The sequence below is a fragment of the Exophiala spinifera genome, assembly GCF_000836115.1.
Source record: "Exophiala spinifera strain CBS 89968 unplaced genomic scaffold supercont1.8, whole genome shotgun sequence".
Taxonomy (NCBI): domain Eukaryota; kingdom Fungi; phylum Ascomycota; class Eurotiomycetes; order Chaetothyriales; family Herpotrichiellaceae; genus Exophiala; species Exophiala spinifera.
This window is the reverse complement of record NW_015622520.1, coordinates 2,244,510-2,272,508: the sequence shown is the minus strand read 5'-3', so window position 1 is coordinate 2,272,508 and position 27,999 is coordinate 2,244,510. Positions and strand designations below refer to the sequence as shown.

Below are 27,999 nucleotides of genomic sequence, written 5' to 3'. Positions count from 1 at the left end.
GTGCTCGCCTACAAGGAGGAACAATGACGGCCCGAATGCGCCTCAAATGGGAAGGATGCAGCGCTCGGGCGACGCCTACATACTCGTACTTCTCTGACTCGCCCATCCGTGGAGCTCCTTGTCATTCAAGAACCTCGGCACCTATATCAAACTTACAGTAGGACGATCTGATGGATATTCTGGGCTCCGCACACGGAATGCCTGACCATCTCTTCGTCCTCCTCGGCAAGGCAGCCAACGGGCTCCAACGGGGGGTGAGTGCCCAGTGAGCCCACCGTCTCTCCGTCTATCTATGTACTTGGGCAAACTCCCTTCCCTGGCACAGTCGTCTCTTCTACCCAAACCGGTCTGCGACGAACATGCGAGCAGCACAATATTACGGTAGGCGCGACGTTCGGGTCGTCGATGTTGCAATTCCGGAGCCTGGACCAGGAGAATGTCTTGTCGAGATTGAGTGGTGCGGCATCTGTGGTAGTGATTTGCACGAATATGTCGCAGGTCTGTTCAAGGACCGTGGCCTTCCGGTGTATGGATGTTGCTAAGTCAAACTAGGTCCAATGGGCATACCTGCTCCTGGGCATCCTCACGCACTGACAGGCAGCGTACTGCCCTTGACTCTCGGCCATGAATTTTGTGGTCGTATCAAGAGAGCCTCCGAAGGGTCCAAATGGACGATTGGACAAGCCGTGATGGTAGACCCTCGACTGGTTTGCCGAAAGTGCCTATCGTGCACTTCGGGATCCGACCACCTGTGCAGCACCCTTGGCTTCCTTGGAATCTGTGATTCAAGACGAGGAGGTGGCTTGTCGGAGTATTGTGTCGTGGAGGATGACCAACTCTATGCACTTCCAGAAAATGTTAGCCTCGACTATGCGGCAATCATTGAACCTCTGGCGGTAGGCCATCACGCAGCGAAAATGCTCAACTCTAGTTTGGAGGGTCTGGACGTTCTGATCGTTGGTGGTGGTCCTGTCGGTATCGGGATGGCTTCCGTGCTGCGCGCGCATCGAGCCGGAAATATTCTTTTGAGCGAGCCGTCATCCGCCAGATGGCGACATGCGAAAGACCAGGTCGATAGGGTCATTGATCCGAAAACAGAGAATGTCGGCGATATCTGTCGAGAGCTCACCAGTGGCAAGGGAGTAGATGTGGTATTTGACTGTGCTGGTGTTCAGGCAGGGCTAGAAGCGGGTATCGATTCGTTGAAGCGCTCGGGAACACTGGTCAATGTTTCCGTCTGGGAACAATCTGTGAGAGCCTTTACTCCTGCTGGGTGCTATGTGTGTACTGACGGTGACCGTACGCCAGCCTGCAATTCCTTTCTGGAATTTTTTCTTGAAAGAACTCAAAGTTGTGTCCTCGTGCTGTTACAACGCACAGGACTTTAAGGAGATGATGGATATGATGGGTGAAGGTGAGCTCAGTTATCTATCTCAGAGTGCTCAACTGCTGACCAGATGCAGGCAAATTGGAAGGATATGAAAAGATGGTGACTAGCCGAGTTGCCTTGGAAGACGTTGTTGCCAAAGGCTTCGAGGAACTGGTCAACAACCGAGATGATCAGGTCAAGATTCTCATCTCACCCAAACTGAAGGCTGGCCAAGCGTGATGGAGAGAAGCGCCCTGCAGTGCCCTGCGATGGATCGAGATTGCGCGAGCCACCACGCCAAGATGAAGCATGGCGGTTGTCAGTACGGGAATTTGGTATATCTCAAGCAGGTACGGATAGATAGAGTATCATTTGTCAGAATGGCTACCTTGGCTTCCTTAGCATCAACCTCTTTCTCTCCCCTCGAGTGCTTACGGACGTTGTGCCAGATCAAGCGAATCATCGATGGCGGAAGCGGCCCAAGTGGACTCCACCGACAGAACTGCCTACCTAGTTGGGTAGCCAGGTATCCAAGGTCCCCCACATTGCATCTACTCGTTCCGTGTACTTAAAGCCGCTCATCACCACCCCCCCACCCCCCCCTTCCCTTTACACATGACTCGCTCCGGCCCTTTTTCATGTGTCGTCTCGAGAAAGCCGTGGATATCTCGTGTGCCATCACTACAGGACCTGGTATTGCGCATTGATCGAAACATGGCCGATCCCCCGCGACGCCCCCTCTCCGAGCGTGACCTCAACCTCAACTTCAAAGCCACGTTCAGCGACGAGGTCCTCCCCTTTACGATATCTGTGTCGGAGGATTTCCTCGGCCTCACGAGACTCAAGGCCTCCCTGACGCGCTTCGTCGACGACCAAGACCAACCGGACCACGAAGACGGGCCGCCGCGACGCTCCGCCGAGGCCATCGCCAAGTACTGGAGCGAATCGTACGACTGGCGACGGGTCGAAGCGAGTCTCAACGGCCGCCTCAAGCAATTCACGACGATCGTCCACACGGCCCAGACGGCGCTGCACCCGTACCCGGAGCCGGTGCCTCTGCACTTCGTCCACCACCGGTCCCCGCGCGCGGACGCGATCCCGCTGCTCTTCGTGCACGGGTGGCCCGGGTCGTTCGTCGAGGTCCTGGACGTGGTCGAGCGGCTCACGAACCCTCCCAGCGCCTCCCACTGCGCGTTCCACGTCGTCGCGCCCTCGATCCCCGGCTACGGCTTCAGCCCCGCGCCGCGCGCCCCGGGGTTCGGGTACCGGCAGGCCGGGGCGACGTTCCACGCCCTGATGACCGCGAGGCTCGGCTACGGGCGCTACGTCTTCCAGGGCGGCGACGCCGGCGACTTCATCAACCGCTACGCGGCCGTCGACTTCCCGCGCAGCGTCGTGTCGGGCCTGTCGAACTTCTGGGTCGTGCCCCCGTCGCCCGCCGACGTCGAGCGCCACGCCCGCCGCGAGACCTCGGACGACGAGGCGTACCTGATCGAGCTGTACCGGCGCTTCACGAGCCAGGCGTGGGCGTACGGCCACCTCCACCAGACCCGTCCGCTGCGTCTCGCCGTCGGCCTCACAGACAGTCCTGTCGGCCTGGCCATGTGGATCTACGACGCCGTCCGAACGGGCGTCGACCGGCCGGACGACATCTGGACGCCAGAGCGCCTGATCACCTGGACAATGATGCACTGGGTCAACGGACCGTACGGGGCGTTTGGCCTGTACAAGAATGGTGCAAAGGTGAGCTTTCTTTTTTTCTGTTTCTGACCTTCAGTATTTTGTTTTTGTCTCCTGTTCGTAGTTCTCGATCAGCATGACCAAAAGTTCCCGTCTTGCCCCTGTCTCGTTGGTGTTTCTCCGATGATACCTGTGCTTACTCGCTCTTCTTCATTATACTACTATCAGGACGGAGCGATCTCTCCAATAGGGATAAACATGCTCCCGTACGTCCATCAACCTGTCGCCATCTCCGAGTTCCCGTATGACCTGTGGTACCGGACACCTCTGGAATGGGCTCGGCGGTGTGGAAACGTCAAGTACCGCACCGTCCACGACCGAGGGGGCCACTTCGCGTCGCTGGACGCGCCGGATCTGCTTCTCGAAGACATATGGCGGTTTTTTGGAGACAGGGAAGTCTCCGGGACCAAAGTCTTCTTTGAGAATGACACAAATTGAAACAGACAATACAGAAGTGCGTGGCTTGGTTGACAATCGTATGCGACACAAGAGTGTCAAAAGCCCATTACGGTTTTGATGGCTCTCTAACATTCGTCGGCAGACCCTGCACTCACTGACAAGCAACATGGAACCACCTCTCGGCTGATGTCGTTGTAAATCAGTCAAAATGGTGCTGGAGCTGGTATTACATATTACCGCCTAGTGAGGCTTAGCATCCATCAAGATCGACACCGATACTGACGCCGACGTCGACATAGACATCATCCATGAATCAGATAAACAAATAAGAATCTTGATTAGAAGGGTAACCCACTACGATGTTGTCAACAACCACGACAAAGATACCCTGAGTGTCAACCTATCTATATGACGGTACCCTTGTTCTGCTTCTTGTCGACATTATAGTTCTTCCACACGGCAATGGCCGGAATGGCAAGCACCAGAATAGCAGTAGCTGCGACCGAGCCGTACTTTTGTGTCTCGCCCCACGCATAGTTGATGGCGTTTCTCGTCGGCGAGTCCACGGCATACGTCATCTGCACGGTGTAGCCACCCAGGAAGATTGTCTCATAGTCTCCCTTGGTGCTGGCCGGGAGCCTCCTAAGCAGGGCCTCGGGGAAAACATTGTCGTAGATTGCGGCGGTGACGGCATACCCGATGGCGCCGCCCAGGCTGGCGAACAAGTTGACAAGGGACAGCATCATGGGCACGCCGTCGCGATCGGCCGCCGCCATGACGGCCATGTCTTCGCCGATGACGAGCGTGCCACCCGCGAACGCGATGAAGATCTGACACATCACCAGGTATCCTATGCCGTGGTCGGTTCCGCGGAAATGGATCATCAGCCCCGCGCCCAGGAACATCAGGGGCAGGCCGAAGAACAGGCACGTGTACTTGAAGTGCTTGGTGAGGCGGACCCAGAAGCCAAAGACGACGCCCCAGAATGTCGACCCGACGTTGTAGATTTGGCTCATGTACCCGGCGTCGGAGAAGGAGAGGTCATATACCACCAGGACGAACGAGTAGTAGTACACGTCCCAGCAGTAGAAGGAAAAGTAGAGAATTGCCGCCAGCGAGCACGCTCCTAGCACGGTCCGCTGGCGGAACAGCTCCCAGCGGACGAAGTGGACACGGGCGAAGAACTTCTCCCAGATGGCAAACGCGGGGAAGAGTAACACCCCAACCACGATCATGGCGATGAACGTCGCCGACGAGTACTGCGCTTTGCCGTTCGTCTGGAGGGAGAACGGCAGCAGGAAAAGGACAAATGCCGCCATGAGCAGGATGGCTCCGACAATGTCAAATTCATGAAAGTAGTGTACAAAGGACTGCAGCGCGGACCGGTCGCTCGCTTCGTTCTTGAACAGGCCCATCCGCTCGGCCTTGCGTTGGAAGTACTTGAACACCAACACGAGCGGCATAAAGACGAAGAACATGATGATGCAGAAAGCCCCGTAGCCCCAGCGCCAGGTTGTCGTTTTCAGGAATGCCTGGCCCAGCAACGGCGCGGTGAATGCGGTGCAGATAAAGGGGGTGCCGACAAAGGCAAAGGCGAATGCCCGATTGCGTAGCCCCGAGGTATCTGCGACAAAGACGTCGAGGATCAGGTAGATGGCATCGTAGCCGATCCAGTAGAGGACGTAGCCTGCTGCGTAGCCGCTGGGCCCCGTGGACGAGGCCAAGACGATCATGCCAAGGAGGTAGACGCAGACGAAGAGGAAGAAGCCTTCAGCACGGCCCCAGATGTTGAGGATCTTTGCGATGGGTAGTTTCAACACACCGCCGATGATGGTCGACAAGATATTCGCTGTCGTCAGCTGTGGTGCGGCAATGAAGTCGGCGTAGGCCGCCGCGTTGAAAAGAGTGGTTGTTCCCTGCTGCAGGGCCAGCATGAAGAAGCAGACCCAGATCCAGCCATAAGTTGCATAAACGGCCCATTTTGGCCAGACGAGAGCAGTGGCTTCGGCCTTCCGGACACCCAGCTGCGCGCCTTCGGTGATGGTGTTGGGATGGCGTTGAACTTCTTTCTCGTTGCGTTCCTCCAGGCTCAGGCCATCGGAGTCGGAGTCTGCAGACACATCTGCTGGAGCGTCTAGTGGGCCGTCGGATTTTTGAACCCCAGGAACGCTGGAAGCACTGCTAACCTCGGGGCGAGTTGCCCTGGGTTTGAGCTTGGATAGGAAGCCCATGACGGCGATACGGTAGGGTCTGTAGAGCAGTCACGGCGGACGGGTACTGGGGGAGGAGATAACCGCAAGAGAAAAACGTGGCTCTCTCTCGCAGGGATTCATACCCATATTTATTGCAAGGCCAGCGCTCGGCGTTGCCGTATGTATACCTACCAGGCATGGACGAGCAGGGGCGGGTTGCACTACGAATGGTCAGGCCTGTATCCGCAGTGACATCTGATAAGATAAATTTTCTCGCCGTCAGCTCCACTAGTTGAAAAGAAAAAACTTATGGGGGCATCGCGCAAGGAACTCGGATGGGACAGTGAGACGAGGTATCATCATCCGGGAAGTTGAGAACCGTTAGACCAGGGACTTTTGTGTCTGTGCCACTTGACAAGAGTCGCCCAAGACTCGAGCTTAAGGAAGCTTGCTCAGGCTTCGCGGCGCCGTCACTCTTGGCTTGTGCGCTGATGGAGTAGAGAATAAAATATGGGCACGAGGTGCCAATAGGAACAGGTAATAGTCTCAGTCACTGCAATGAATTCACTGGTACTCCGTACAATATGCCGTTTAGACCAATGCCCGCGCCCACTAGGCTAAATGAGGGACTTCGGGTGGAAAATCTTCTTGTTAGTGAAGTAACAGTGCTGGAGGAGCGTCGTAATCAAATCTTATCGTACACTCGTCACGCTCACTACAATGATCATATCTTATCAATCAATCCCCAAGAATCAGATTGTCAGGGTCCCTTAGCAAATCACTCCCTACGAGAACCACCGACCAGTAGATAGTAAGTATTCCTCCCTGTACCGGGAGCTCGGGATCATGCAGCTTCGTACGCGTCGTACCATGACACACTTGTCCGATGGTCCGATGCTCGGAAGATCAGAACTACCACTTTACGAGGCATGGAAGAAAGAGTTCTCTAGCTTCTGGTTGTCGTCATTGGCTTTCTACAGAGTCTTCCAATATACGGCCGTTAGTTCTTGGAGCTCAGCGGCAAGGGGTCCAGAGCTTCATTACTGTCCCGACTCACCTTGATGTAATTCTTCACATCGACAACGATGGCCCGTTAAGAGCAAGCGTCGCCCACCAACACTGAGATCAGAACAAGAAGGAAGACACCTCGCCCTCGAATCGTACGACGATTAATGGCACATCTTGACATCTCTCCCCCGGCTGAAGCCAAACGAACAATGGAGGAAACTTTCCGCGTAGCACAGCGAGACGGTGATCAAGATACAGAGACCAAGCCATGGGCATTGTCCGCAGAAGTACAAGAAACAAGAAGTGCTTTCGGGATAGGGAGACCGACGAGGCTATCTTCAACAAAGGCAGATTTTAGGAAGTTCTTCCGCCCGGAGAAGCATCGAGCAAGATTTGACACTGAGACTCTCCCCGTAAGACTACAAAGGAACGAGCCGAAAAAGCAAGAGTACCTACAGTACAATACCGAGGAGCACCTGCGCACCATCAGGTCTGGACGTCGGAATGTTTCCGCCCCGCGCACAACCCCGATTTGCCCACTCCGTACCCCACTTCTACGCCATTCCAGGGACCTCCCTGCCTTACTTAAGTCGCTACAGGTTTGACGACCATAGCAATTCCTACGACTACCTCACTTCACCTCAATTTGGACCCTTTCCCACCTCACATCATCTCCCAAGCACCCTCACCGACCTGCCTGCCTGCCGGCCAGCCATCCAGCATTTCTGTCCTTGCTCCCGCCACCCAACAACCACAGCAATGACGGCGGCCAAAGTCGCGCTCGTCACGGCGTCCAGCGCGGGCCTGGGCGCGGCGACAGTCAAAGCGCTCGCGCCCTTTTTCCGCGTAGTGGTCAACTACAACTCGCGGCTCGAAAAGGCGCAAGAGGTGATATCGCAGGCTTCGGCGATCGCGCCGACGTACACGGTCTCGGCGGACCACGGCCCGCGGTTCCACGCCGTCAAGGCCGACGTCTCGCAGCGGTCCGAGATCCAGCGCCTCGTGTCCGAGACGGTGAGCGTCATGGGCCGGCTGGACGTCGTGGTCAGCAACGCCGGCTGGACGCGGCTGACCGACTTCAGCGACCTCGAGCAGCAGGTCAACGAGGACGACTGGGACCGCTGCTTCAACGTCAACGTCAAGAGCCACCTGTGGCTCCTGTACGCCGCCAAGGACCACCTCGAGAAGGTCGCCGACGAAGAGGGCGAAGGCGGCATCGGCGGTGCCTTCGTCACCGTCGCCAGCTTGGCCGGCGTGAGGCCCAGCGGCTCCAGTCTTCCGTACTCCGTCACGAAGGCGGCCGAGATCCATCTGACAAAGGGCCTCGCCGTTATCTGTGGAAAGAAAATCAGGTGTAACAGTGTCAGTCCCGGCCTGATGTTGACCGAGTGGTAAGTTCATTACAGCTCCCTCCCTCCCTACCTACCTACCTACCTAGTTAGTTGGAGGATCACTTACTTTTCTACCCTCCCCCTCCACCGACCGACCCACCGACCAATATGCCTGCTAACCGTCAACCCAAAATCCAGGGGCAACAAATTCCCAGAAAAAAAGATTAAAGCGACCGCCGACAAGGCACTTCTCAAGTCAATCGCCTCTCCAGTTGACGTTGCCGACCAGATCAAGACTCTGGTCTTGAGTAAATCAATAACAGGTCAGAATATCGTCATGGACTGCGGTATCGCCATCTAGAAAACCAAAATGCACAAAAAAACAGAAATTTAGAACCCTTAAGACGCTCGATCACTGCTCAAGTTCATCTCGTCTCGTCTTATCTCGTAATTGTAATGTCGTCTTGTTCATTCATCCGAGCTTATGGTATCCAGCCAGCATCAAGGACCCCGTCTATCTACCTTAGTCTTGCTCTGTACGCTCTGTCAAGAGTCCGTGTCACGACTCATATAGCATCGTCGATTCCGCCTCAAAGTTAGGGTCCTCTCGTCGGACAGCATCCAGCTCGACTCTCCGGTGACCAGAATACCCTCCAACATCGTCGTCGTTCCTGAATGATGGGCGTTCGTCTCCCGGCCATCTTTCATGGCTCTCCCTATACCCCATGATGCACCCATCCAGGTTCAGTAGGTTTTCATTCGCCGAGATTCTCTCAATCCTGGCGTTGCTTGTAGCAAGGCGCAATAGTCTGGAGTGATCCCGTTCCCTGTTTCTTGCAAGCATGTCGTCGACCCTGCTTCTCTCAGTACGCAGAGATCGAAGTGCACAAAGATATTCATCCGCTCTTTCGTGGAACCGAAAAATCGCTCCTCTCAGCGCCGTGGTGCTTCTGATAACCAGTCTCCGGACGTCGTCATTGTCGAGGCGAATGTTTTCCGCACCATTGGCGTGGGTGATAAGGAGAGGACGGAACCAGGCGGAAGGCAGGACATCATTTTGCATAGTTGGACCAAACATTTCGTAACACATGTCGAGCTCAGCGAGGAGAGCCTGCAGTACTGGGCGCGGGATCAGAATTGATTGAGACATTTTGAGTCAATGCGGTGGTACTTGTTGAGAACTCAAGACTGGGATCTCGGCAGAGGTTGCTCTGGTATGTCCATGCGAAGCTGATCCAGCGTTGCGTCGTCATTAAATACCAATAGTTGACAAACAGTGTCGACGAGCCCTCAAACACTTGAGCGAACAAAATTGTACTCGTTGCATTTTTATCCGACCGCATCAACGTCGTCGTAGACCATGACAACGCCTTACAGTTCGGAAGGTTCGACTGACTTTGTATTATTGCTTTCCCGCGCCAGTATTCAGCACGTATCATGACCATTTACTCGTTCGGTCAAGAGGGCAATCCGTTGATGCGTTCGTATTCAATCATCCATGAGACTCGTTCCGGAATCTAGGCGCGAAAGGGTGTCCAATGCAACCTTGCAACCTCTTTTGACCGTATCCTTGTCGTCCTTTGATATCAGGTCAGAGTTTCGGACATTCTTTTTGACAAAGTATTGTAATCGTTTGATAACCTGGGGCGTCTCGATTGCTCGATCAAACACTCGCGGTACAGAGTCGACTTTCGTGTTGCTGGCCTCGATCATGATCATGATCAACAACAACTCGACAAACAGGCTTGTTCGTTCTTTGATATATGCCAAATCGAGAACTTTGAGAACACCAATCGTCACACCTCCGTCGAGTATGAGATGGGCATACAACTTTGCCAGGTTCGCAATCTCATTCATCTCGACATTCTGGTCTCCATCGTCGTTCGCGTCATCGTCAATGTCTGCGTTCTCGCCTAGCCTCCTGAAAAATCCCCACAATGCGAATTGAAATGCTTTACGCATGCGCTTTTCCAGGCATAGTCTCTTCGCCACCAGCGTGTAGTAGTGGTTATAAGGGTTCTCTCCAGCCGCACAACGAAGTAGGACCCTGGGGATCTCCTGCATTTGATTTTGCTTGAGACGCAGCTTCATTAGCCGGACATGTGCGTCTTTGTAATCCACGGCCGATAATAGAGCCACGAAGATGGACCGCCTGACATCTGTATTCATTCCGTACTCTCGAGCGAGAGCTACCAAATCAACCGAGCCATCGTTGTCATCCTCAAGGTCGCCTTTCAAAACCGTGGTAGCCTCAGTGAGGTCATCTGTGCCAGGAGCTGATTCGTTCCCTTTCCAGCTCGCACCTACAAGCCACCATTTACCCTTCTTGTCGCTGTTTTTGATATCATCTCGAGTAATCCGCAGGGGCTCCGATGCTCTTAAGTGCCGATTGTTAAGACTTCCCAGCGCTTTCCTCATCTGGGTGATGTGCTCACTGGAAAGACCCACATTGCTCGTAGTCTTCAATTTGTTGTTCTTCAGGTCCGTAATCATGTCCATCATGACCCTAGTTCTTGCACTTATTTTCTCTCCTGCTGCGTTCATCCTGTCGACAGTCTTCGCCATAGATCGAACAATAACCATCAGTGATGATGGATCATCCCGACGAAGCTGTGGTCCAGAGTCACGAACAATTCGAAGAAGTAACTCGGTGTTGTTCTCGGTCAATTCCTCAAGGAGGAGCCTGATGTGATCGAAGAGGACTGCGCTGCTCACAACGTTGAATGTGAATAGATTGGACAGCAAACTGATTAGGTTTAACGCCTCCTTGCCCGCTCCTTCGTCGCCGTGATATAGATCGAAGCGATCAACAAGTTGTGAAAGCAGCTCAGCGCCGAAGTCGACCCCAATTACCTTGTATACAGCCGCCGAGAAAGCTGCATGAAGGATAACGAATGTGTTCGGAAGAGTCGATTTGCTGCTGAATTGAGTGAGAAGCAGCTCAATGAGAACGGACGTGACATCTTGTCTGGGATTTGACTGGTAGACCTTCTCAATCTCGTCAAGTATAGATATGAGGTTCGCTTCGGACAGCTTGTTCAGGTGCCCTTGAAGTTGGCGTCTTAACCTTTCCAGGGACGCCCCCTCAGAGTTCTGTGCTTTCCGCAGCGAGGGAGGGACATATTTGGGGCTAGACGCATTCGCTGCTACAGGGGCAACGTAAGGGTTTTCTCGCACCTTCACCTTCTGAGTTCGGGGCCTTTCGTCCTCGTCTGATTCGAAACTCTCAAAATCGTCCTCAGTTTGCCCATCTTGGGTAGATCCTCCGTCTAGATCTTCATCTGGCAAGTCGTCCTCATCCATATCAATATCGTCGCCAGCATCATCCCCGTCAATATCGAGGTCTTCATCATCCTCCTCATCCTCGTCCTGAGGTGCTGTCTTCCTTCTCTTTCTTTCAAGCCAGTCGTCTTCTTCACTCATTCTCTTTTGTCCCCTTTCCTCCTCTTCGAGGCCTTCAAGCAAATCATCCAGACCGTCATCAGCGAATGATTTTGACTTGGCTTTCTTTTGAAACCCGAGTTTCTTTTCAAGCGCACTGATCTCCGCATCGTCCTGTGCTGCTCGATCCCTAAAGGCTCTCGAGGAGGCATCTAGAACGAGGCCTGGCGACGAGGCCCGCGACCGATCCGTCTCATCTTCATCAGATATCGAGGGAGAGCGCGGTCTAACCATCGGCTTCTTCAGTATGCTCCTCGACTTTGCCTCTTTCTTTGGTTCTCTCTTCGCCGGCGCAGTCTTCACAGGCGAGGGTGCCGGCCGGGAGTCCTCCTCGCTCTCGTCGTATTGCTCGTCCTCGTCGCTTTCATGGTCTTGCACTCTCCTTTCTGGCCCCGAAAATCCCTTGCTTCTCTTCTTCTCCAGTCGTCCAGCCTTGCGCTGCTCTTTTCTGTTCCTCACGGTGCCATTCTGCGGCCGCCGTCCCTGCGACTTGTTTTCCAAGCCTAGTTCCTTCTGCAGTGCAAACGGTAGCTTCACACCACTTGGACGTCTTCGTTGTCCTCCATTTGGTCTTGACATTTGGACATCTATCCGAGCAGTGAGAGACTCGTTCGTCCAAACAATCACACACCACCATAAAAATTGCGTCTCTAAAGCCGACACCGGGAAATCTTCGGATGTCGTTTGTTTGTGGCACGTCCCCCGCCGCTTTTGGCCGTCAAGACGCCTCCATCTCATCCCCCGATGGGCGCCACACGCACCTGTTTTCCAACTTCATTCTCTCTTTTCTCTTTCGGTTCACCCTGATACCCCTTATCCTGCTTCATATCCTCAGCAAGTCCCCGAGTAGGGATTAATGCGTGCGGGTATGCTCCATTCAGCCCTTGTTCTAGAACTGTGTAGAGCTTCGGCGACCTTAACACTATAGACGAGAAGGGGGATCACGTTTGGGCAATTAATATGGTAGTTGCAGTCTGCGGCCCCAATCCTTTGTGGAACTAGGGATCCCGTTGATCGAGATGGAGTTGGAATCACCTTTGAATTTCAATATGCTATACAGCGCTGAAGTGCGCCAGAATATGGCTGCGAGCGCTCCTTTCTCAGAGAGCGTACCGCTATTTTGTAATAGTTCTCTCCGGGTGTGCTTGACCTTGTCATACCAGCAAGCTGATCCATGATGGAATCTCGCAACGGTGTCAATAAAATCACAATCGTCAAACGCCACTAAGGTGGATATCAGTGGTCACTGGATGCTCTGACAGGATCATCGAGACAAAAGTGGCACGCCTGCAACCGGATCGACGTATTGCAGATGGAACTCTTCTATGGTTCATCGTGCCAGCCTAGTTCTGTGCTCGCTCAACCACAGTCCTAGACGAACCATACCCAACCAGAGTTACTGTTTCAGAGCTCCGTTTGGCTGATGATGGACAGTCCAGGGACCTTTGAACAACCAGCATCCACGTTGTCTTCGAGGACACAGCAAGCATATTCCTTGAATCGAGCGATGATGTGTCTCCTATCTTTTGTTCAGAGCTTCCTCGGCCAGACGTAAGTGCTGAAGATCCACGGCCGAGCAATGCTGCTCGCCCGAATCGGTCAAGAATGCCTTCGCGTCTTGGATATTTCTTCTGCAGCAGAGGGGAAGGAAGAGTATCCTCGGCTTCGCGCTGCTGGAATAATGGTCTTTGGCCGCGTCGAGGACCATTTTTGAAGCTGTGTATAGCGCCGCATATGAATTCCGAGAATACCCATCTTGACGCTCTCCCACATCGTTTAGAATACGTTGATGAAGCACGAATAGACCCCTGTCCCATGTTCAGGAAACAATTTCAAGTTCAAGCTTTCATTGAGTCCAGCTGGAGTGGAATAGACTGGAAAAGTACCTACCGAACGGCAATAGCAACGGAGATACTATGCAGAGCTTTAGGGCATCCGTCTCGATCCTCGTTCAAGGCGAGGAGAAGATAAGACTGTATCTCCTTGTCGATGGCCGCCAGCTCAGAATAATCAATTTTGAAAGTCACCGCTCGCCGTACCCGGTTGAGCAAGCATGTGGCCTGCGCTAGGCGCGTGAAATCGCTGTTGTCCTTAGACACAGTTAGGGGCACGCATTTCAAACAGCGGAGCATGGAAGAACCCACGGTAGATTCTGAGCCGAGTGGGAGAGGAGATTGATCTCCCAGATGGTAGTCGGAAACAGACTTTTGGACATTTTCGTCGACTTCCGACAGTAAAGCGCTGTCATTATTCTTCAGCGCCTTATCACACCGAGGTTGAAGAGGCGAAGTTGAATCATGCCTACCTTTCCAATATCGTGATGCCCCACCAAAGGTTCCATGACTCGACTAACTTGAGAGTTTCTCGAGTATCTGATTTTAAACTTTCGTCATCGCGTGATCCTTGAAGCCGGTTGATGCCAATAAGGCGGCCCATTCTGACGCATGCGCCTACAGAGATGTATGCTGCGTCGAGCCAGCCATGAGTGTACTCGTAGCACGAAATCAGTAGGGAGGCCTGAATCAAGGCGATTGATGTGCGAATACTAGTTTGGACTGCGGTGAAGATGGTTCGGAGGGTGATATATATGGTATCATTTGGAGGCTCTAGCGTGATGAGGTACATCGCGAGAAGTAGGATGGTGACATCAGGAGCAGGCACGCCACACTCTTGCTCGATGGCTTCTTGAAAGAGCCTCGGTTCCAGGATCTGGAGACGGGGATGAAAATGCCGGAAATAGCGTTCTTGTATGTAGTCCGAGGATATATTCGCGGCTCGTATGATGTGGTCGACCTGGGCGTGCACGGCCTTAGCAAGCGACATCGCTGGATCTTGAACGCCCTGGTGGGAATTGTATAAGCCGGGAGACTGGGACTGCATTGTCGATGGGCTTAGATCGCCAGCCAGCCAGATCGGGATGCTTGAGCGCATTGCCAGGACGCTGCCAACAAAAATGGCAGCCTTTTCGGCCGATGTCGAGTGGGAATCATCACCATATACGCAGGTCAAGCCACGTTGAATGCAGTAACCGCACTCTGGGAGCTTCTTGTCACACGCCTTCTTCCTTGTCCGGCAAAGACGACATGCGCGCGAGGCTCGCTGTATTTCCGCTTCCTTGGTCACCATTTAGCTTCTGAGCTTCGACTGGTCAATGGTGTTCGGGAACAATCATCGGGACTGATAGTTCATTTCAAACCCCCTTAGTCGAATGTCCTCGATGACGAACCTTAAGTCCGTGGAGTTCCTTGTTGCAAGAGTGCAAGGAGCGGCGCGGCATGAATGGCTCCATCGTTGTACTGTATATGCACGTCGGCCGACGCTAATGAGGACTGTCCTGTGGCTCCACATGGAAGGCTTCCGATGCTCCTTGTCGCCTTATTGATGCAATCAAGCCCACATTACGATACACTCAAACGCAGTGTGAATACGGATGACACCAGGGGCGATCGGAAATTATGCTTCATCAAGCATGAAGATACCTCGATATGGCCATAGTTCGCAAGGGTCTTCAGCGAACAGGGGGAGGAGATCTGCAATAGACGTTGAGCTGCCTCAGTCTAGGAGGGGTTATCGAGTTGCTATAAAATCTCTCGAATACCCACGGACAAGCCTGCTTTGAATCCTCCAGTATGCCAGCACTCACCACGGTAAAATCAGCAACATGGACACACGCCAGCAGGCTACAGACCTGAATGGTCCTATACTCTCCTCAGATTCGCAACAGGGTGTTGATCTCGAGATGAATCCTACCCAAGCGACACGAGGAACTGAATCCCAGACAAATCCCAAGACCGCTGACGAAGGCAATAAGGATTATTACCTCGTCAAATGGGACAGGAACGACCCCGCCAACCCGAAGAGTTGGAACCCGTATTACAAAGCCTGGTTGACGCTGCAGATGGCCCTGTTAGCTTTTGTCGGATCGTTCGGTGCTTCAATCCCTTCTCCCGCGCAAGAAGTCCTCCAGAAAGAATTCCATGTCAGTATCGAAACAACCGTCCTCGTGGTGTCGCTATTCGTCCTGGGTTACGCGTTCGGTCCGATGATCTGGGCGCCAGTTGGTGAAGTCTATGGTCGCAGACTCTCTATGCTGCCGGCGGTCTTCATCCTTGGCCTCTTCAGTATTGGCACGGCAGTGAGCCAGGGTGCGACCGCCGTGTTCCTCACCCGCTTTTTTGGGGGACTGTTCGCCTCGGCGCCGATCAGCAACGTCTCCGCCGCGATTGGGGACATTTACGACCCTAGGACGAGAGGTGTACCGATGGCACTCATGGCCTTTTGTGTTGTTGGAGGGCCGTGCATTGCACCTTTGGTTGGTGCGGCCATAGTGGTGAATCCGCACCTTGGATGGCGATGTAAGTCGGCTACAGTCTCATCCTTCACTTGCGGTACCGAGCGGAGTGACGATTGACTGCGACCTAGGGACCGAGTATATCCAAGCTATCATCACCTTCGCCGTCGTTGGTCTCACCTCTTTCGCATTACCTGAAACGTACCACCCCGTTTTACTTAAGCAGAAAGCACGCTGTCTTCGCAAGGACACCGGCGATGAGCGCTACTGGCATCCGCACGAAGCTGAAAAGATTAATGTCAATAACATCTTGATCAAGTATATAAGTCGCCCTGCTCGGTAAGTGACAATTTCTTCCTCGTAGTTGACTTACCTGTTAAGATGTGCCAAAAATTCAGGTCACTGACCTCAAATTTCCCTTTAGAATGCTCATCATGGAGCCCATGGTCACCTGCATTGCTGTGTACGCATCGTTTGTCTACGGCCTTCTCTTCTTTCAGCTGGAATCGTTCCCTGTCGTATTCGGGCTCATACGCAAGTACTCCACCGTTGTATCAACACTGCCGTTTCTGGGCCTGTTCACAGGCGTCCTGTTCGCCCTCGTTATCAACTTCGCAAATCAACCCCTATACGCAAAGGCGCTCTCGCGAAACCAAGGCCGGGCAGTGCCAGAAGCGAGACTACCGCCCATGCTGGCCGGAGGCGTCCTCTTCTCCACCGGTATCTTCTGGTTCGGTTGGACCGCAGACCCCGGGTATTCCTGGGTCTTACCGACGATTGCGGCAGGTACGTGTGATGCCCATCTCTCCGTCTTCCTTTGAGCCCAACATTCACGCATCTACATCCATGTAGAGGGTATACTAAACCTTTGACTTGCGTCTGAGAACAATAGGTTTTATCGGTGCAGGGTTCAATATCACGTTTCAACAGTGTTTGAATTACCTCGCGGACACTTACGGACCCTTGGCCGCGAGCGCGATGGCTGGGAACACCTTTTTGAGGTCGTTACTGGCGTGCGGGTTGCCTTTGGCGGCACGGCCACTCTTTCTCAACCTGGGCGTCGGGCCGGCTTCGAGTATATTGGGCGGAATCTCCTGCGTAGCGATCCCAATCCCTTTGGTATTCATGAAATATGGGAAGCGTTTGCGAAGCAGGTCGAGATTTACACCGTCGGTTGCAGATTAGCGAGGGAAACGCGAGCTGGGACGGGTCCGACCTGGGAGCAAGGTAGAGATACTGCAATCAGAGTGTGGCACTTCACAGAGGAAGATCTATAGGATTGAGGGCTGTCCGAAGATATGCTGTGAGTTGTAGGAACAATATATGGATATTCCTTGCCGCGGCGATAACCCGGTGATAAGCAAGGGCCACTAGACTCTCTCATATTGTACTGTACTCTGTAGGCACACTAGTTAGCGCCAATTCCCCCACTGACCCATCATCAAATTGGCTGCGAACGACAGGACAATACGAGTACAGTTGCAGTGCAGTGCGTGGTGCCTCAATCGTTCAGTCGGTACTCGAACTGCCCAGTGCGGCCAGCCAGCCCATACGATACTGTCAGGCACCAACCTGGTCGTCAACATCCCTGGGCAGAATGTCTCAAGAACTTCTGAGCAACGAAGAGGTAAATTATATTGTCACTTCTTCACCCGGCCCAATCCTCCCAAGCTAATCGCAAACTGCATGTTATATACAAACAGTTCCTCTCCCGCCTCGCGCAACTCTTCACCGCAACGCACAGCAAGGCCCATGGCTCCGTGTACCTGACTCAAAAGCCTCTCCCTGCGGAAGAAGCCGCGTCTTCGCAAATCCTGATCCGCGCCACAAACGGTCTCTCGAAAGAGCACCGTGGCACGCCCAAGTCGAAGAGCACCCCGAAGAAACTCAGACTTGCGACCGTCGTCCAATCAGCCGACCTGGACACTTTTTACACGCGGTATGCCGATGTGTGCAAGAAGGGAATGGAGGCTTTGAGGAAAAGAGACAAGAAGAAGGCCAAGGAGAAGGCGAAGGCTAAGAAGAAGAACAAAGGGACAAGCGCCGGCGCCGCCGCTGGGAGTGCGCCGAGTTGACACGACATGGTGTATGAAGAAAAATCTTTAAGGGTAGACCACACCATCCCACACCCCACCACACACATATACACACAACCAGGGACGAAAGATGTTGCGTGACTCGGGACTGCTGTTGTCCGAGGAAGAAAGCAAACCGTTCACTAACCGAACACCCCAAGGGGACATACTTCCATTGCGCCCATGCACCGGCTCTCTTTATGGCTAGTCAAAGCGTCGATCAGTTGTGGCCGGGACGGACGACGAAGCAGGAAGAGGGAGTCTGACGCCAAAAATCAAAAGTCGACACTGAGATCCATGACATCCTGTGCGACTTCAACCTACAACCATGTGCGGAAGCGAGAACGCAGAACAGAACGTTCATCGAATCGAGGACAAAGAATTATAATTCGCCATGGATATGGCCGCAATGGACAGTCATATTATTTGAAAACCTATTCTCTCTGACCTGACTATACTCACAGAGCCAAAATGAATTCCATCATACTCTGGTTCTTGTAATGGGGAAGTCTTATTCCCCGCCCCGTAACTCCATGCTCATATATAAGACAGGCTTGCGTAATCAAATGATAGACATCGGTGATCTTGCAAGATGACGCACCATATCGCCTGTGTAGCAGTTTCAATCCAAATCAAACATTGGATCAGCATCATTGTTGTTGCGCATCGCGGTCGGAAAGTTGGAACTATGGCTCAGACTTCTCCGTCGACGGATGGGAACGCCAAAATCATCCTCGTCATCACTGCTGTGATCTCTGGCGTTGACTTGATCCGGGAAACTCGACCTTCGCTGGTGTTGATCTGGCCTTCGAAACAAATCCCCACTGAGCAAATCATTGACAGTAGCGCCTCCGGCAATCCTAGCAAGTATATGGATAAGGAGAACAACAGCCTCGATAGGCTTGACCAAGGCTATACTACAAGCCTTGTGTAGGATCTCGGAAGTAAAGTGGTTGCCTTGGGTGGGAGACGGTGGTGAGAAGATTGTTGTTGGAGGAGGGAGAGGAGAAAGTGACCGTTTCCTTTCAAGACGTCGTCTCAAACCGGCAGTAACCGGTGACTCTGGGGTACGTACCTCCGGCCACGATGAGTCTGAAGTAGGCGATCTCCCTAACGCGGGCGTTGATGGTTTGTCTGATGAGTCGTCCGCAGATTGGTGAGCGTCAGCATTTGAGGCTGTTATAGTCGTCTCGGAAACACCCCTTTTATGTTGTGGTTTCACCAAGGAAAATGGATTCAATCTCTCGTCTTGGGGAGTCTTTTCTGTGTCAAAGGGCCCTGCGGGCTGTTCCGAAGAGTCCTCCGCCAGAGACTTGGTCGTGTGGAAGGAGTCCACGCTTGAAACATTGCTCAGTGCATCATCATCGTTTGATGGTTCCTCCGCTTCATCGAGTCCATCCAAGTCAGGATGTGATTGTGCGGCTTCTGATGGAATCTCTTCTTGCTGTGAATCGTGATATGTAGTTGTTACTTCGGGGTCAACATCGTCATTTGCGGCTTGGGTTTCTGGAGCGTCCTCGTCAATTGATGATGTGGAGGAGATCGCTGGTCTAGCGGATACGACCGGGGATTCAGTCACCGGTGACAATTCTTCAAGAGGACTTTGCCCCTCTGCCAAAATGCTCTCTTTTGTCGCTTGCAAAACTTGTTGAGAGTCTGGCTCAACCGCAGTGGTGTCACTCTGGACAAGGTCGCCTTCTGACTGCCGAGAAAAGGACTCGGCCCTTTCGTCGTTGGAGTTCTTGTCCGGCGTATGTTCGTCTTCTGCTATAGAAGGAATATGGGTGGTCACATCATTAACTGGAGCGTCTTCTTCTGCCACAATTCCTGCTGGGCAGGGTTCTGGAGCAATGTTCAACTCCTTGTGATCAGCGTCCGTTGGCGCTGTCGAATCATTCTCAGTGGCATGATCCGATCGTCTATCTATAGAAGACATGCTAGAAGAGAGAGAATCGCCTTGCATGTCGAATTGGGCGTCCATGACGTGATCCTCAGGCATTGGCGAGGGGTTGTCATTATGATCTTCCGCCTCCTGACCAGATAGTTCCTCATATGCTCTCTCGCTCATAAGTTCACTAGATGCAAGGCTGGAGGGTGTACTTGGGCGCCACCTGTCACCTTCCGAAGTTGGCATGGGGGAGGTGTCGCGAGACAAAGAGTAGCCATAATCCGATCCACGACGACCATATGTTTGCAAGGGCGTCGAGCTTGCCGGGCCTTGTAAACTCCATGCCCGCGATGTCTTCGACCTACGAAGAGGCAATGGGTCTGTTGAAGGACTTGTGGGTTGCGAAGGCTGCCTCCTTTTCCAGACACCTTTCCGACGAGGTGTAATGGCGTCCTCCGGGAGATCGACGTGGAAAGCTCTTTTGAACGGACAGGGTGTTCTCTCATACCTGAGAACTTTACTGAGTACATCCTTCAGCTCTTCCACCTTCTTTTTGTCCTCCTCTGTTTCTGACGGCAGTTCTATTCGGTAATAGCGGAATTTTCCAGTTCTTAGAACGAATTTGGATTCCCCATCAACGCACCAACATTGCGAGTTGCGCATGATGGTGTGAATGACTTTCTGGTCCGCGGACTTCAGAAAATTGCTCGAGCCGCGAACTTTCTCGATCATGATCTGCCCGGTTGCAGCTAAGGTTTCCGTTCTCGACCTCCATGGTAGTGTTTCTATTGTATCGACCGGGTAGTCGGTGTCATGTGGGATGTCTTTGGTTTGCGCAGGGATTGATTCTTTGGGCGGGGAGAAGGCAATTATACGTGCCGAGGGATGAGAAAACAAGACATTGGCATCAGCATCTGATCTGTCGAGACCTGCCTTCTCATGTACGGACAACTGTCGCGCAGGCAGAGTGAAGGACCTCCGAAACCCTTGTATTTGGGGTCGATCGCCATAGGAAGGGGTGGCCATACTGCATCTTCGATTGGTATTGTGTGTGAAGATTTGGTGTTCAAATGCAAGATGAATCACTGATATGTGGCTTTCAGACAGTGGGAGATAAACAATTCCAGCAACAATGTCGCGCCTTGGAAAGCGCAGTTGGCTTTGGTAAATAGCGGGCGCCACAAGCGCCTAGTGAGCCCGAGAGCAGCTGCGCTTGCGTTGCGGGGTGAGAGCAGCCCGCTTCAACTAGGCGCACTAACTCAGGTAGGCGAGGATGTGACATGGACCATCCAAACATCAACAAACGGCGTGTATGAGGGAGCTCGGCCTCTTTTGCACTTACAACATACCTAACTGTTTGTAGCTGCGCAAGGATCAATCGATAGCGATAGGCGTTGTTTCCCAGGGGCCTGTCCCTCGGCTTGGTCATTGTCTCGTACTCGGCGTGCTTGACTTCAGCCTCGTGCACCCAGACTGGAAAAGCACAGCCTCGTAGTCCGCGTCGCCCTATGACATAACGGGCGTACATGGTCGTCGTGGTCGAAATGTCGTGTGCCTGGTGGCTTTCTACCTTCTTCGTTGCGAGTCCCCCAATCATACACACCGGCAGAGACTACAGGTGCTGTGACACTGCTGTATTCCTTAGCCTACTCCCGCGAACATGTCGAATTTTGATCCAAATGCGATACTGCGAGGGGCCCAGTTGACGTTAGTTGGAGCTCATAGAGCCCTTCAAAATCCGGAGCTTTTCACGACCTCTCACTACCGGCAAGCTGCGATTGCCGTATGTGCTGGCCTTGCCATACGTATTGTAATCAACATCCCGATCTACGCGGTCAAGTTTCTGCTCTTGATCGTCTCGCTTGTCGTCAATCTGGACCAGGAAACATGGGACGATAAACTAGTCGGCGGCTTGGATTTCATCTCCAAATCCGTCCTTCAAATTCCATTCTTCCTGATGATGGTGATGAGCTCGGTAACTCCGACATTGGACAATCTGTTCATGGACTCCTTGCGATGGGTTGACCAGACATATGTCCAGAAGCACAAATCCGAAGACCCGTCAACCTTGCGAGCCATGTACTATCCTACTCTTAAAATGTATTCAACTCATGGAGAACGAGAGAAGAAGGAGAAACGCGGCCTTGTGGACGGTGTCATCCTCACAGCTGGGAAATATGCTCGACGAGCCGGGATCTCGCTCGCCATATACGCCTGTACCTTCTTGCCTCTCGTTGGACCCTTTGTCCTCCCTGCGGCCTCGTTTTACACATTCAACAAAGCGGTTGGCCCTGTTCCAGCGGGTATCGTATTCGCCACCGGCCTCATTTTGCCGAAGCACTACATGGTGTCGTTTTTACAAACCTATTTTTCAAGCAGGAGCCTCATGTCCCGCCTTCTTGAACCATACTTCCACCGAATTCGCTTCACGAAGCAGCAGAAGAAGGTTTGGTTCATCGATCGAAGTGGTGTGCTGTTTGGCTTCAGTGCTGCGTTCGCAGTCATGGTGAAAGTGCCCCTGTTTGGCGTGCTTATATATGGTATTGCTGAGGCAAGCACGGCATATCTCATCACAAAAATCACCGAACCACCGCCGCCACCAGGAGAGAGCTCGGAGGCATTTATTGAAAGTGAGGTCCGATGGAAGAATAAGCACCAGTTTCTCGATCTTCCATTTGACAAGTTGGATGAGTTCAATGCAAGACTGACTGGAGCCGAGAATATTGGGAAGGCGCCACATCTAGAAACACCGAGGAGAAAGTTCACATGAATAAGCACGACATCAGTGTCGAGGCCGAGGATGGCGAGCGGAAGTCGCGCACACTCTTGCTCTCCTCGATTCGTGTACCATTTATATCTGGAGAGGTCTGCTTGTGAGCTTGCTTGAACAGTGACGCATACCACAAACGTTGGCCAATCTCATGAGGTCATCGGCACCTGGGATGATTTTCTATACAAGTGGCACCTTCGGTTGCTTGGACGAAGCCATCATAAATGCTGAAGCTCATTGAACGAGCGTTTGGTTTATTTATAGTCGTAGAAACCCTTCCCACTCTTCTTGCCCAACCAACCAGCATCCACATATTGCCTCAACAATACGCTTGGTCTATACTTGCTGTCACCAAGCCCAGCATGTAGTGTCTCCATGATCGCCAGACAAGTATCCAATCCAATGAAATCAGCTAGTGTTAATGGGCCCATGGGTACATTCGTTCCGTTTTTCATGATGTTGTCAATGTCTTCTTTGGTTCCAACACCCGTTTCAAGACAGATGATGGCCTCGTTGATATATGGCATGAGAATTCGGTTGGCAAGGAAGCCGGGGCTATCGATTGATACCGATGCCACTTTGCCCATCTTTTCGCAGAATGCAATCGCTGCAGCCTGGGTCTCCGGGGAAGTTTGCAGTCCTGAGATAATTTCCACACCTTTTTGAATAGGGACCGGGTTCATGAAATGTGTCGACACCACCCGAGAGGATGCTGATGTGTCTGTAGGATCCTTCGACGTTGCTCGTGCGATTCGGGTAATACTTATACTAGAGGTGTTCGTCGCCAAGATAGCGTGTTTCGGGCATACTTGGGCCAGTTCCGCGAAAATCTTCTCTTTCAAGGACGGAATCTCGGGCACGGCTTCAATGACCATGTCGACATCAGAGAGGTCCGACATCTGTGTTGTGGGCTTTAACCGGTCTCGTATAGCCTTGGCGATCTCTTCACTGATTTTCTTTTTTGATACATCCTTCGCCAAAAGTTTGTCGGCGAACGCCATGCCCTTGTCGAGCGACGCTTGCGAGTTATCGACCAAAGTAACTGGGACTTGTGCTTTTTGGGCGGCAACGAGGGCGATTCCAAGACCCTAGATGGAGGTCAGTGACAGGGCGTCGTTAAGGAGTAGATGGATCAGCCTACCATTTGCCCAGCTCCAACAACACCGAGCTTCTTTACCTCGAATTGTGTCGAGGGTGTGCTCGAGAACTGGCGGCTCAATGCGGACAGCCTCTGGGCCGCCCCCGCGGACTGGGAGGACGACATGAGGCGGGACGACAACCTCGATAACGAGGCCATGAGCAGACTTTGCAGGAGAAGACTTTTGTACGAGAAGTTCTTTCCGAGGAATACAGCGAGGGCTAGGCTGCTTTTGTACTATTTTTGATAGACAGTCGCTGGCCTCAAGCCGGAGATCTTTCGTAGCCGCATGCGATATTGTATCTTGCCGCCACTAAGCGGAAAGCCGAGGTGCTTCCCCTTCAAGCTCCAATGTCGGAACCGAAGGGATCAAGACACATCATTGGTCAGCGCAGATGACATAAGCAAAGCCCTTTAGTGGCATTCCCCAGCGTGGCCCATTCGACGCGTGCCCCAGCAAGACGCGTCGCGAACATTTGCATGTCGGGAACTACGTGCATGTGCATTCACGTTCCTACGATGCATTTCTGAATCGACACCATAATGCAATGATCAGCCATGAATGAGAATATGGAGGAAGGCAATCCTTTCACCAAGGCCCAAACTGTTCATCCAGAAGTTAGAGCTTATGTTTACAGTCTTGTCAACGCTGTACGTATACTTGATTCATGCTCGAATGCGCTCGTTAACTCCGTCTAGCTTGGTGGAAGCAGCACCGATGACGACGGCCGCTACGTGCTCGGTGACGATGCCCTTGCCTGCTTGCGCGACCTAAAACGCTGGCTCAAGTTCTACGACGAGAAGAACAATCGCTTGGATGTGGCACGATGTCTCGCGGAAGCCCATCTTGTGGGAGGAGATCTCATACCAATCCTTGCCTCGTGGCCTGAGGATGGTAAGGACAACAAGTTGAAGGCAAGAGTGGCATTGGCGTGTCTGGAATTGCTGGTACCGTTGACATGGCCCTTGGAAACAGGAGGAGAAATGACTTCGAATCACCATCGCCATACCCCATATCTTCAGCAGGCTCAGGTGTTGTACAAGGCTGGGGTTCTCGGATGTGATACTAGCAGTATCCTCCGACAGGTCGTGCGTATCGGCCTACCCTCAATTGCTATCGCGAGAGCCGATAGGACGGCTCGAGATGAAGGTATCCTCAAACTCATGCTCTATTTCTTCCGGAATCTAGCAGTTATACAGCAGCTCCCGAATCTACCAAGTCAGGGCCTCGATTCAGAAGTCTCTCGCTCTGCAACGATAGAGGCATTTCGAGATCAGGACGTGTTTGCCCTTCTTTTGACGATCTGTTCGAATATGGGCGAAGACTTCAACCTTCAGGACGTCATTGTGCTAGATATCATCTTCAACCTCATCAAAGGTGTCGATCCGAAGCGATTATGGATGACAGAGCAAGAGCGAAAAGGCCACGGAATCACTGAGCTTGGAGCAGCGTTAGCGCTTGAAGACAGCCAAACCAGAGACGCCAAACGACACCAATGGAGTCGACATGGCCGGTTTGGAACCATGATCTGGGTTAAGCGTGAGGACCAAAAGATGTCTGCTGTTTCTGGCCAGGACAATCTCAAGAATGACCAGCAAGCGTTCTTCAATATGGACAAATCAAAGAAGTGGAATAAACCACAACAGAAGCGCAAAGATATTGAACACACTATCCACGATTTCGACCATACCGCGCGACTCACTGACTCAGCTGCCGAGAAGCTACGCAACTTTGTGGAGGAATTTCTAGATTCCGGTTTCAATCCATTCTTCACTCATCTTAGGAAAGCTATCGAGAGGGAAGCAGAACGCCTAGCAGAAGTCAACTACCGCCAATTCTTCTACTCTGTGGCATGGTTCCTTGATGCGGAGAGAAACCGGAGAGCGAGAGAGAAGAAGGAAAACAAGCTTGACAAGGTCCGCACAGATTTTGAAGATGAGAGCTATTCCCTCGTAGCAGCTGTGCTGAATCAGGAAACATTCATCATGCTGAATCGCTTCATGCAACTCTCTTTGGACAACAAAGAAGCACAGGATCTGAACGCAAGCATGCGCTGCTTTACCCAAATTCTTCTAACTGTCCAAGAAATGGCGCAAAGTCCAATCGAAGAGGACCAGGAGATCGCGGACAACATCCAGAACCGAATATTCTACGAAGAGACCACACACGACAGGATTGTCAGGATCTTGAGAGAGTACAAGGATCAAGGATTCGGATACTTGGACGCCTGCACTGAGCTATCTCACGTTTTCTTGCGGATGTTGGAGAGGTATTCTAAGGAAAATGTCGACCTACAGATACGATCCAGACGCAGGGCCAAAAAGAGACACAAAGAGGTTCAAAGACAAGCGGCTCAACCTGGGGCAGATCCCAGTGCGGAGGACGAAGAGTCAGAAAATGAAGATATTGCAGACGTGGTTCAAGTCGCCAAAGAACGCAAGTTTGACTTCCATCGGTTCGCGGCGAAATTCTCCACCCAAGCATCAGTCAACACCTTCGTTGCTTTGACGGCGTTCTATAAAGATCTCGGCACAGAACAACTCAAGAGGGCGCACCGTTTCTTCTACCGAGTAGCCTTCAAGCAGGATATGGGTATACTGCTCTATCGTGTCGACATCATTGCGCTATTCTACAAGATGATGAATGGTCCTGATGGTCTTGAGTCAAAGCATCCTATGTTCAAGGAATGGTCTGAATTCACGAAGCAGTTATTCAGAAAGATGTTCAAGAAAATTGACCAGCGACCCGAACTAATTATCGAGCTGCTCTTTAGCAAAATAAGCTCGACGCTACATTATCTGGAGTTCGGGCAAGAGAAGCAGACAATCTCGGCAACTCGCGCACCTCCAGAACTAGAGATCAGACCTGCACAGGGGAGAGGTGTCCAAGAGCAGATCGGAATCGTTGTGACTGTCTTGCTGAAAGACGGGAAAGATGAGCTCATTCAATGGACCAAACATGTGCTTGGAAAAGCACACGACGAGAGACATGCCTGGGAAGCAGAAGCAGAAGCCCGCAAAGGAGCGCCCACCGAAGTAGCTGAGGAGCAGCCTGGGCCTCCGTCTGAGAAAGACAACATCGGCCAGCCACCGGGCATCACTATCCAGGCGGCCTCCGAGGATATCAAAACAGCCATGTTCAAGAATGCACGGCTAAGATTGTTAATGACTCTGGTCGGCTTTGAACGACTAGGTGATGAAGATGTGCTCGGTGCAACGTGGATTGTACCTTCGAGTGTAAGCTCGCATGATTTAGCAGAGTCAAAAAAGGCTATTCAACATTACGAGCAAACGCCATGGCAGGCAGAAAACGCACATGAGGATGCCGAGGACATGATACGCAGGAAACCCAAGGCTAGGAAAAGCAACGAAGATGAAGAGGATGCTCCCCGGGATGCCTTTATTGACGATTCGGAAGGCGACGAAGAATTTTTGTTCCCCGACAATCCTCGCAAGAAGAGGTCCAAAGATATTCTAAAAGAGCTCAAGGCGCGTCGGAAAAGAAAGCGAGGGTCAGATGACGATGACAACGTGGACGAGCTCGATGAAGAAGCTGCAGCACGGAGAAGAGCTGCTCGTGAAGCCGCTGCAAGGGAACGGCGGCTCAAGATCAAGAGCGAGGCATACATCAGGGATAGTGATGACGAAAGCGACGCGGAGAGGGACAGGCTCTTTTTCGAGCGAGAGGAGGAGTTGCGCAAGAAGACGGCGGAAGATCATATTCGCAAACAAGCGGCGTACGTCAATGAGCAATCTACCAAATCCAAAGGCAAAGGGAAGCGCAAAGGCACGAAGCCTGCGTTGCCACAAACCCAAGAGACCACACAAGAGAGCGACGATGACATATTGATGGGTGGTAGGGACGACGAACCCAATGAGACTGCATCTTCCCAGCCTCAGGGGAGGTCTGATACCGAGGCTGAAAGCGAAGAAGAAACGCCATTCTCATCGCAGAGCTCTGCCACAGTCAGAGATGTCCGGCACCAAAAGAGCGTACTGCGGGAGATGTCCCAGCCAAGGGTAGCTTCAAGAGGTGCATCGGGAAAGAATGGTGGAGGTGGACTAGATGATGGAAGCGATGGTGACGAGGACATCGTCCCGATTGTAAGACAACAGCGGGTTAGAGGTGGTTTTGTTATAGACAGCGACGACGATGAGTAGCGTATGGAGTAAGCCAATGACAATTATCATGTTGTTGATGATCACCCGAACATCATTGTCGCAATCTCCAGTCTGAGGGCTCTCTGACTTGGCCGCATTGACTTGGCTTGTTGGTCATTATTGATTTCGAAATTTGCTGCCTCCACACCTAGAAAGTATATGACAACAGGCTGAAGCCATCGGCGCTCTCCGACAG

General features: G+C 52.4%; 13 protein-coding genes across 13 annotated transcripts; 7 read left to right on the top strand and 6 right to left on the bottom strand.

The window, feature by feature from the left end:
* Positions 1–359: 359 nt before the first annotated feature.
* PV08_10869 (chlorophyll synthesis pathway protein BchC) lies at positions 360–1,609 on the top strand (the record flags this gene model as incomplete). The annotated part of the gene is made up of 4 exons (XM_016385182.1): positions 360–498; positions 553–1,250; positions 1,309–1,414; positions 1,464–1,609. 4 exons carry the CDS (start codon positions 360–362, stop codon positions 1,607–1,609), a joined length of 1,089 nt encoding a protein of 362 aa, XP_016231784.1.
* Positions 1,610–2,083: 474 nt separating this feature from the next.
* PV08_10868 (uncharacterized protein) lies at positions 2,084–3,547 on the top strand (the record flags this gene model as incomplete). The annotated part of the gene is made up of 2 exons (XM_016385181.1): positions 2,084–3,112; positions 3,278–3,547. 2 exons carry the CDS (start codon positions 2,084–2,086, stop codon positions 3,545–3,547), a joined length of 1,299 nt encoding a protein of 432 aa, XP_016231783.1.
* A 365-nt stretch (positions 3,548–3,912) lies between these two features.
* On the bottom strand, positions 3,913–5,739 carry PV08_10867 (uncharacterized protein; the record flags this gene model as incomplete). The annotated part of the gene is made up of 1 exon (XM_016385180.1): positions 3,913–5,739. The coding sequence occupies one exon, from the start codon at positions 5,737–5,739 to the stop codon at positions 3,913–3,915; it is 1,827 nt and encodes a 608-aa protein (XP_016231782.1).
* A 1,728-nt stretch (positions 5,740–7,467) lies between these two features.
* PV08_10866 (uncharacterized protein) lies at positions 7,468–8,400 on the top strand (the record flags this gene model as incomplete). Its single annotated transcript, XM_016385179.1, has 2 exons — positions 7,468–8,099; positions 8,238–8,400. 2 exons carry the CDS (start codon positions 7,468–7,470, stop codon positions 8,398–8,400), a joined length of 795 nt encoding a protein of 264 aa, XP_016231781.1.
* Positions 8,401–8,598: 198 nt separating this feature from the next.
* On the bottom strand, positions 8,599–9,189 carry PV08_10865 (uncharacterized protein; the record flags this gene model as incomplete). The annotated part of the gene is made up of 1 exon (XM_016385178.1): positions 8,599–9,189. One exon carries the CDS (start codon positions 9,187–9,189, stop codon positions 8,599–8,601), a length of 591 nt encoding a protein of 196 aa, XP_016231780.1.
* A 338-nt stretch (positions 9,190–9,527) lies between these two features.
* PV08_10864 (uncharacterized protein) lies at positions 9,528–12,059 on the bottom strand (the record flags this gene model as incomplete). The annotated part of the gene is made up of 1 exon (XM_016385177.1): positions 9,528–12,059. The coding sequence occupies one exon, from the start codon at positions 12,057–12,059 to the stop codon at positions 9,528–9,530; it is 2,532 nt and encodes an 843-aa protein (XP_016231779.1).
* Positions 12,060–12,999: 940 nt separating this feature from the next.
* On the bottom strand, positions 13,000–14,606 carry PV08_10863 (uncharacterized protein; the record flags this gene model as incomplete). The annotated part of the gene is made up of 3 exons (XM_016385176.1): positions 13,000–13,288; positions 13,371–13,721; positions 13,786–14,606. The coding sequence occupies 3 exons, from the start codon at positions 14,604–14,606 to the stop codon at positions 13,000–13,002; spliced, it is 1,461 nt and encodes a 486-aa protein (XP_016231778.1).
* Positions 14,607–15,141: 535 nt separating this feature from the next.
* Positions 15,142–17,048, top strand: PV08_10862 (uncharacterized protein; the record flags this gene model as incomplete). The annotated part of the gene is made up of 4 exons (XM_016385175.1): positions 15,142–15,835; positions 15,903–16,110; positions 16,196–16,557; positions 16,702–17,048. 4 exons carry the CDS (start codon positions 15,142–15,144, stop codon positions 17,046–17,048), a joined length of 1,611 nt encoding a protein of 536 aa, XP_016231777.1.
* Positions 17,049–17,368: 320 nt separating this feature from the next.
* On the top strand, positions 17,369–17,846 carry PV08_10861 (uncharacterized protein; the record flags this gene model as incomplete). The annotated part of the gene is made up of 2 exons (XM_016385174.1): positions 17,369–17,398; positions 17,475–17,846. 2 exons carry the CDS (start codon positions 17,369–17,371, stop codon positions 17,844–17,846), a joined length of 402 nt encoding a protein of 133 aa, XP_016231776.1.
* Positions 17,847–18,468: 622 nt separating this feature from the next.
* PV08_10860 (uncharacterized protein) lies at positions 18,469–20,760 on the bottom strand (the record flags this gene model as incomplete). Its single annotated transcript, XM_016385173.1, has 1 exon — positions 18,469–20,760. The coding sequence occupies one exon, from the start codon at positions 20,758–20,760 to the stop codon at positions 18,469–18,471; it is 2,292 nt and encodes a 763-aa protein (XP_016231775.1).
* A 634-nt stretch (positions 20,761–21,394) lies between these two features.
* PV08_10859 (uncharacterized protein) lies at positions 21,395–22,504 on the top strand (the record flags this gene model as incomplete). The annotated part of the gene is made up of 1 exon (XM_016385172.1): positions 21,395–22,504. The coding sequence occupies one exon, from the start codon at positions 21,395–21,397 to the stop codon at positions 22,502–22,504; it is 1,110 nt and encodes a 369-aa protein (XP_016231774.1).
* Positions 22,505–22,758: 254 nt separating this feature from the next.
* PV08_10858 (uncharacterized protein) lies at positions 22,759–23,768 on the bottom strand (the record flags this gene model as incomplete). Its single annotated transcript, XM_016385171.1, has 2 exons — positions 22,759–23,592; positions 23,646–23,768. 2 exons carry the CDS (start codon positions 23,766–23,768, stop codon positions 22,759–22,761), a joined length of 957 nt encoding a protein of 318 aa, XP_016231773.1.
* Positions 23,769–24,200: 432 nt separating this feature from the next.
* On the top strand, positions 24,201–27,803 carry PV08_10857 (uncharacterized protein; the record flags this gene model as incomplete). Its single annotated transcript, XM_016385170.1, has 2 exons — positions 24,201–24,293; positions 24,342–27,803. The coding sequence occupies 2 exons, from the start codon at positions 24,201–24,203 to the stop codon at positions 27,801–27,803; spliced, it is 3,555 nt and encodes a 1,184-aa protein (XP_016231772.1).
* Positions 27,804–27,999: the final 196 nt, after the last annotated feature.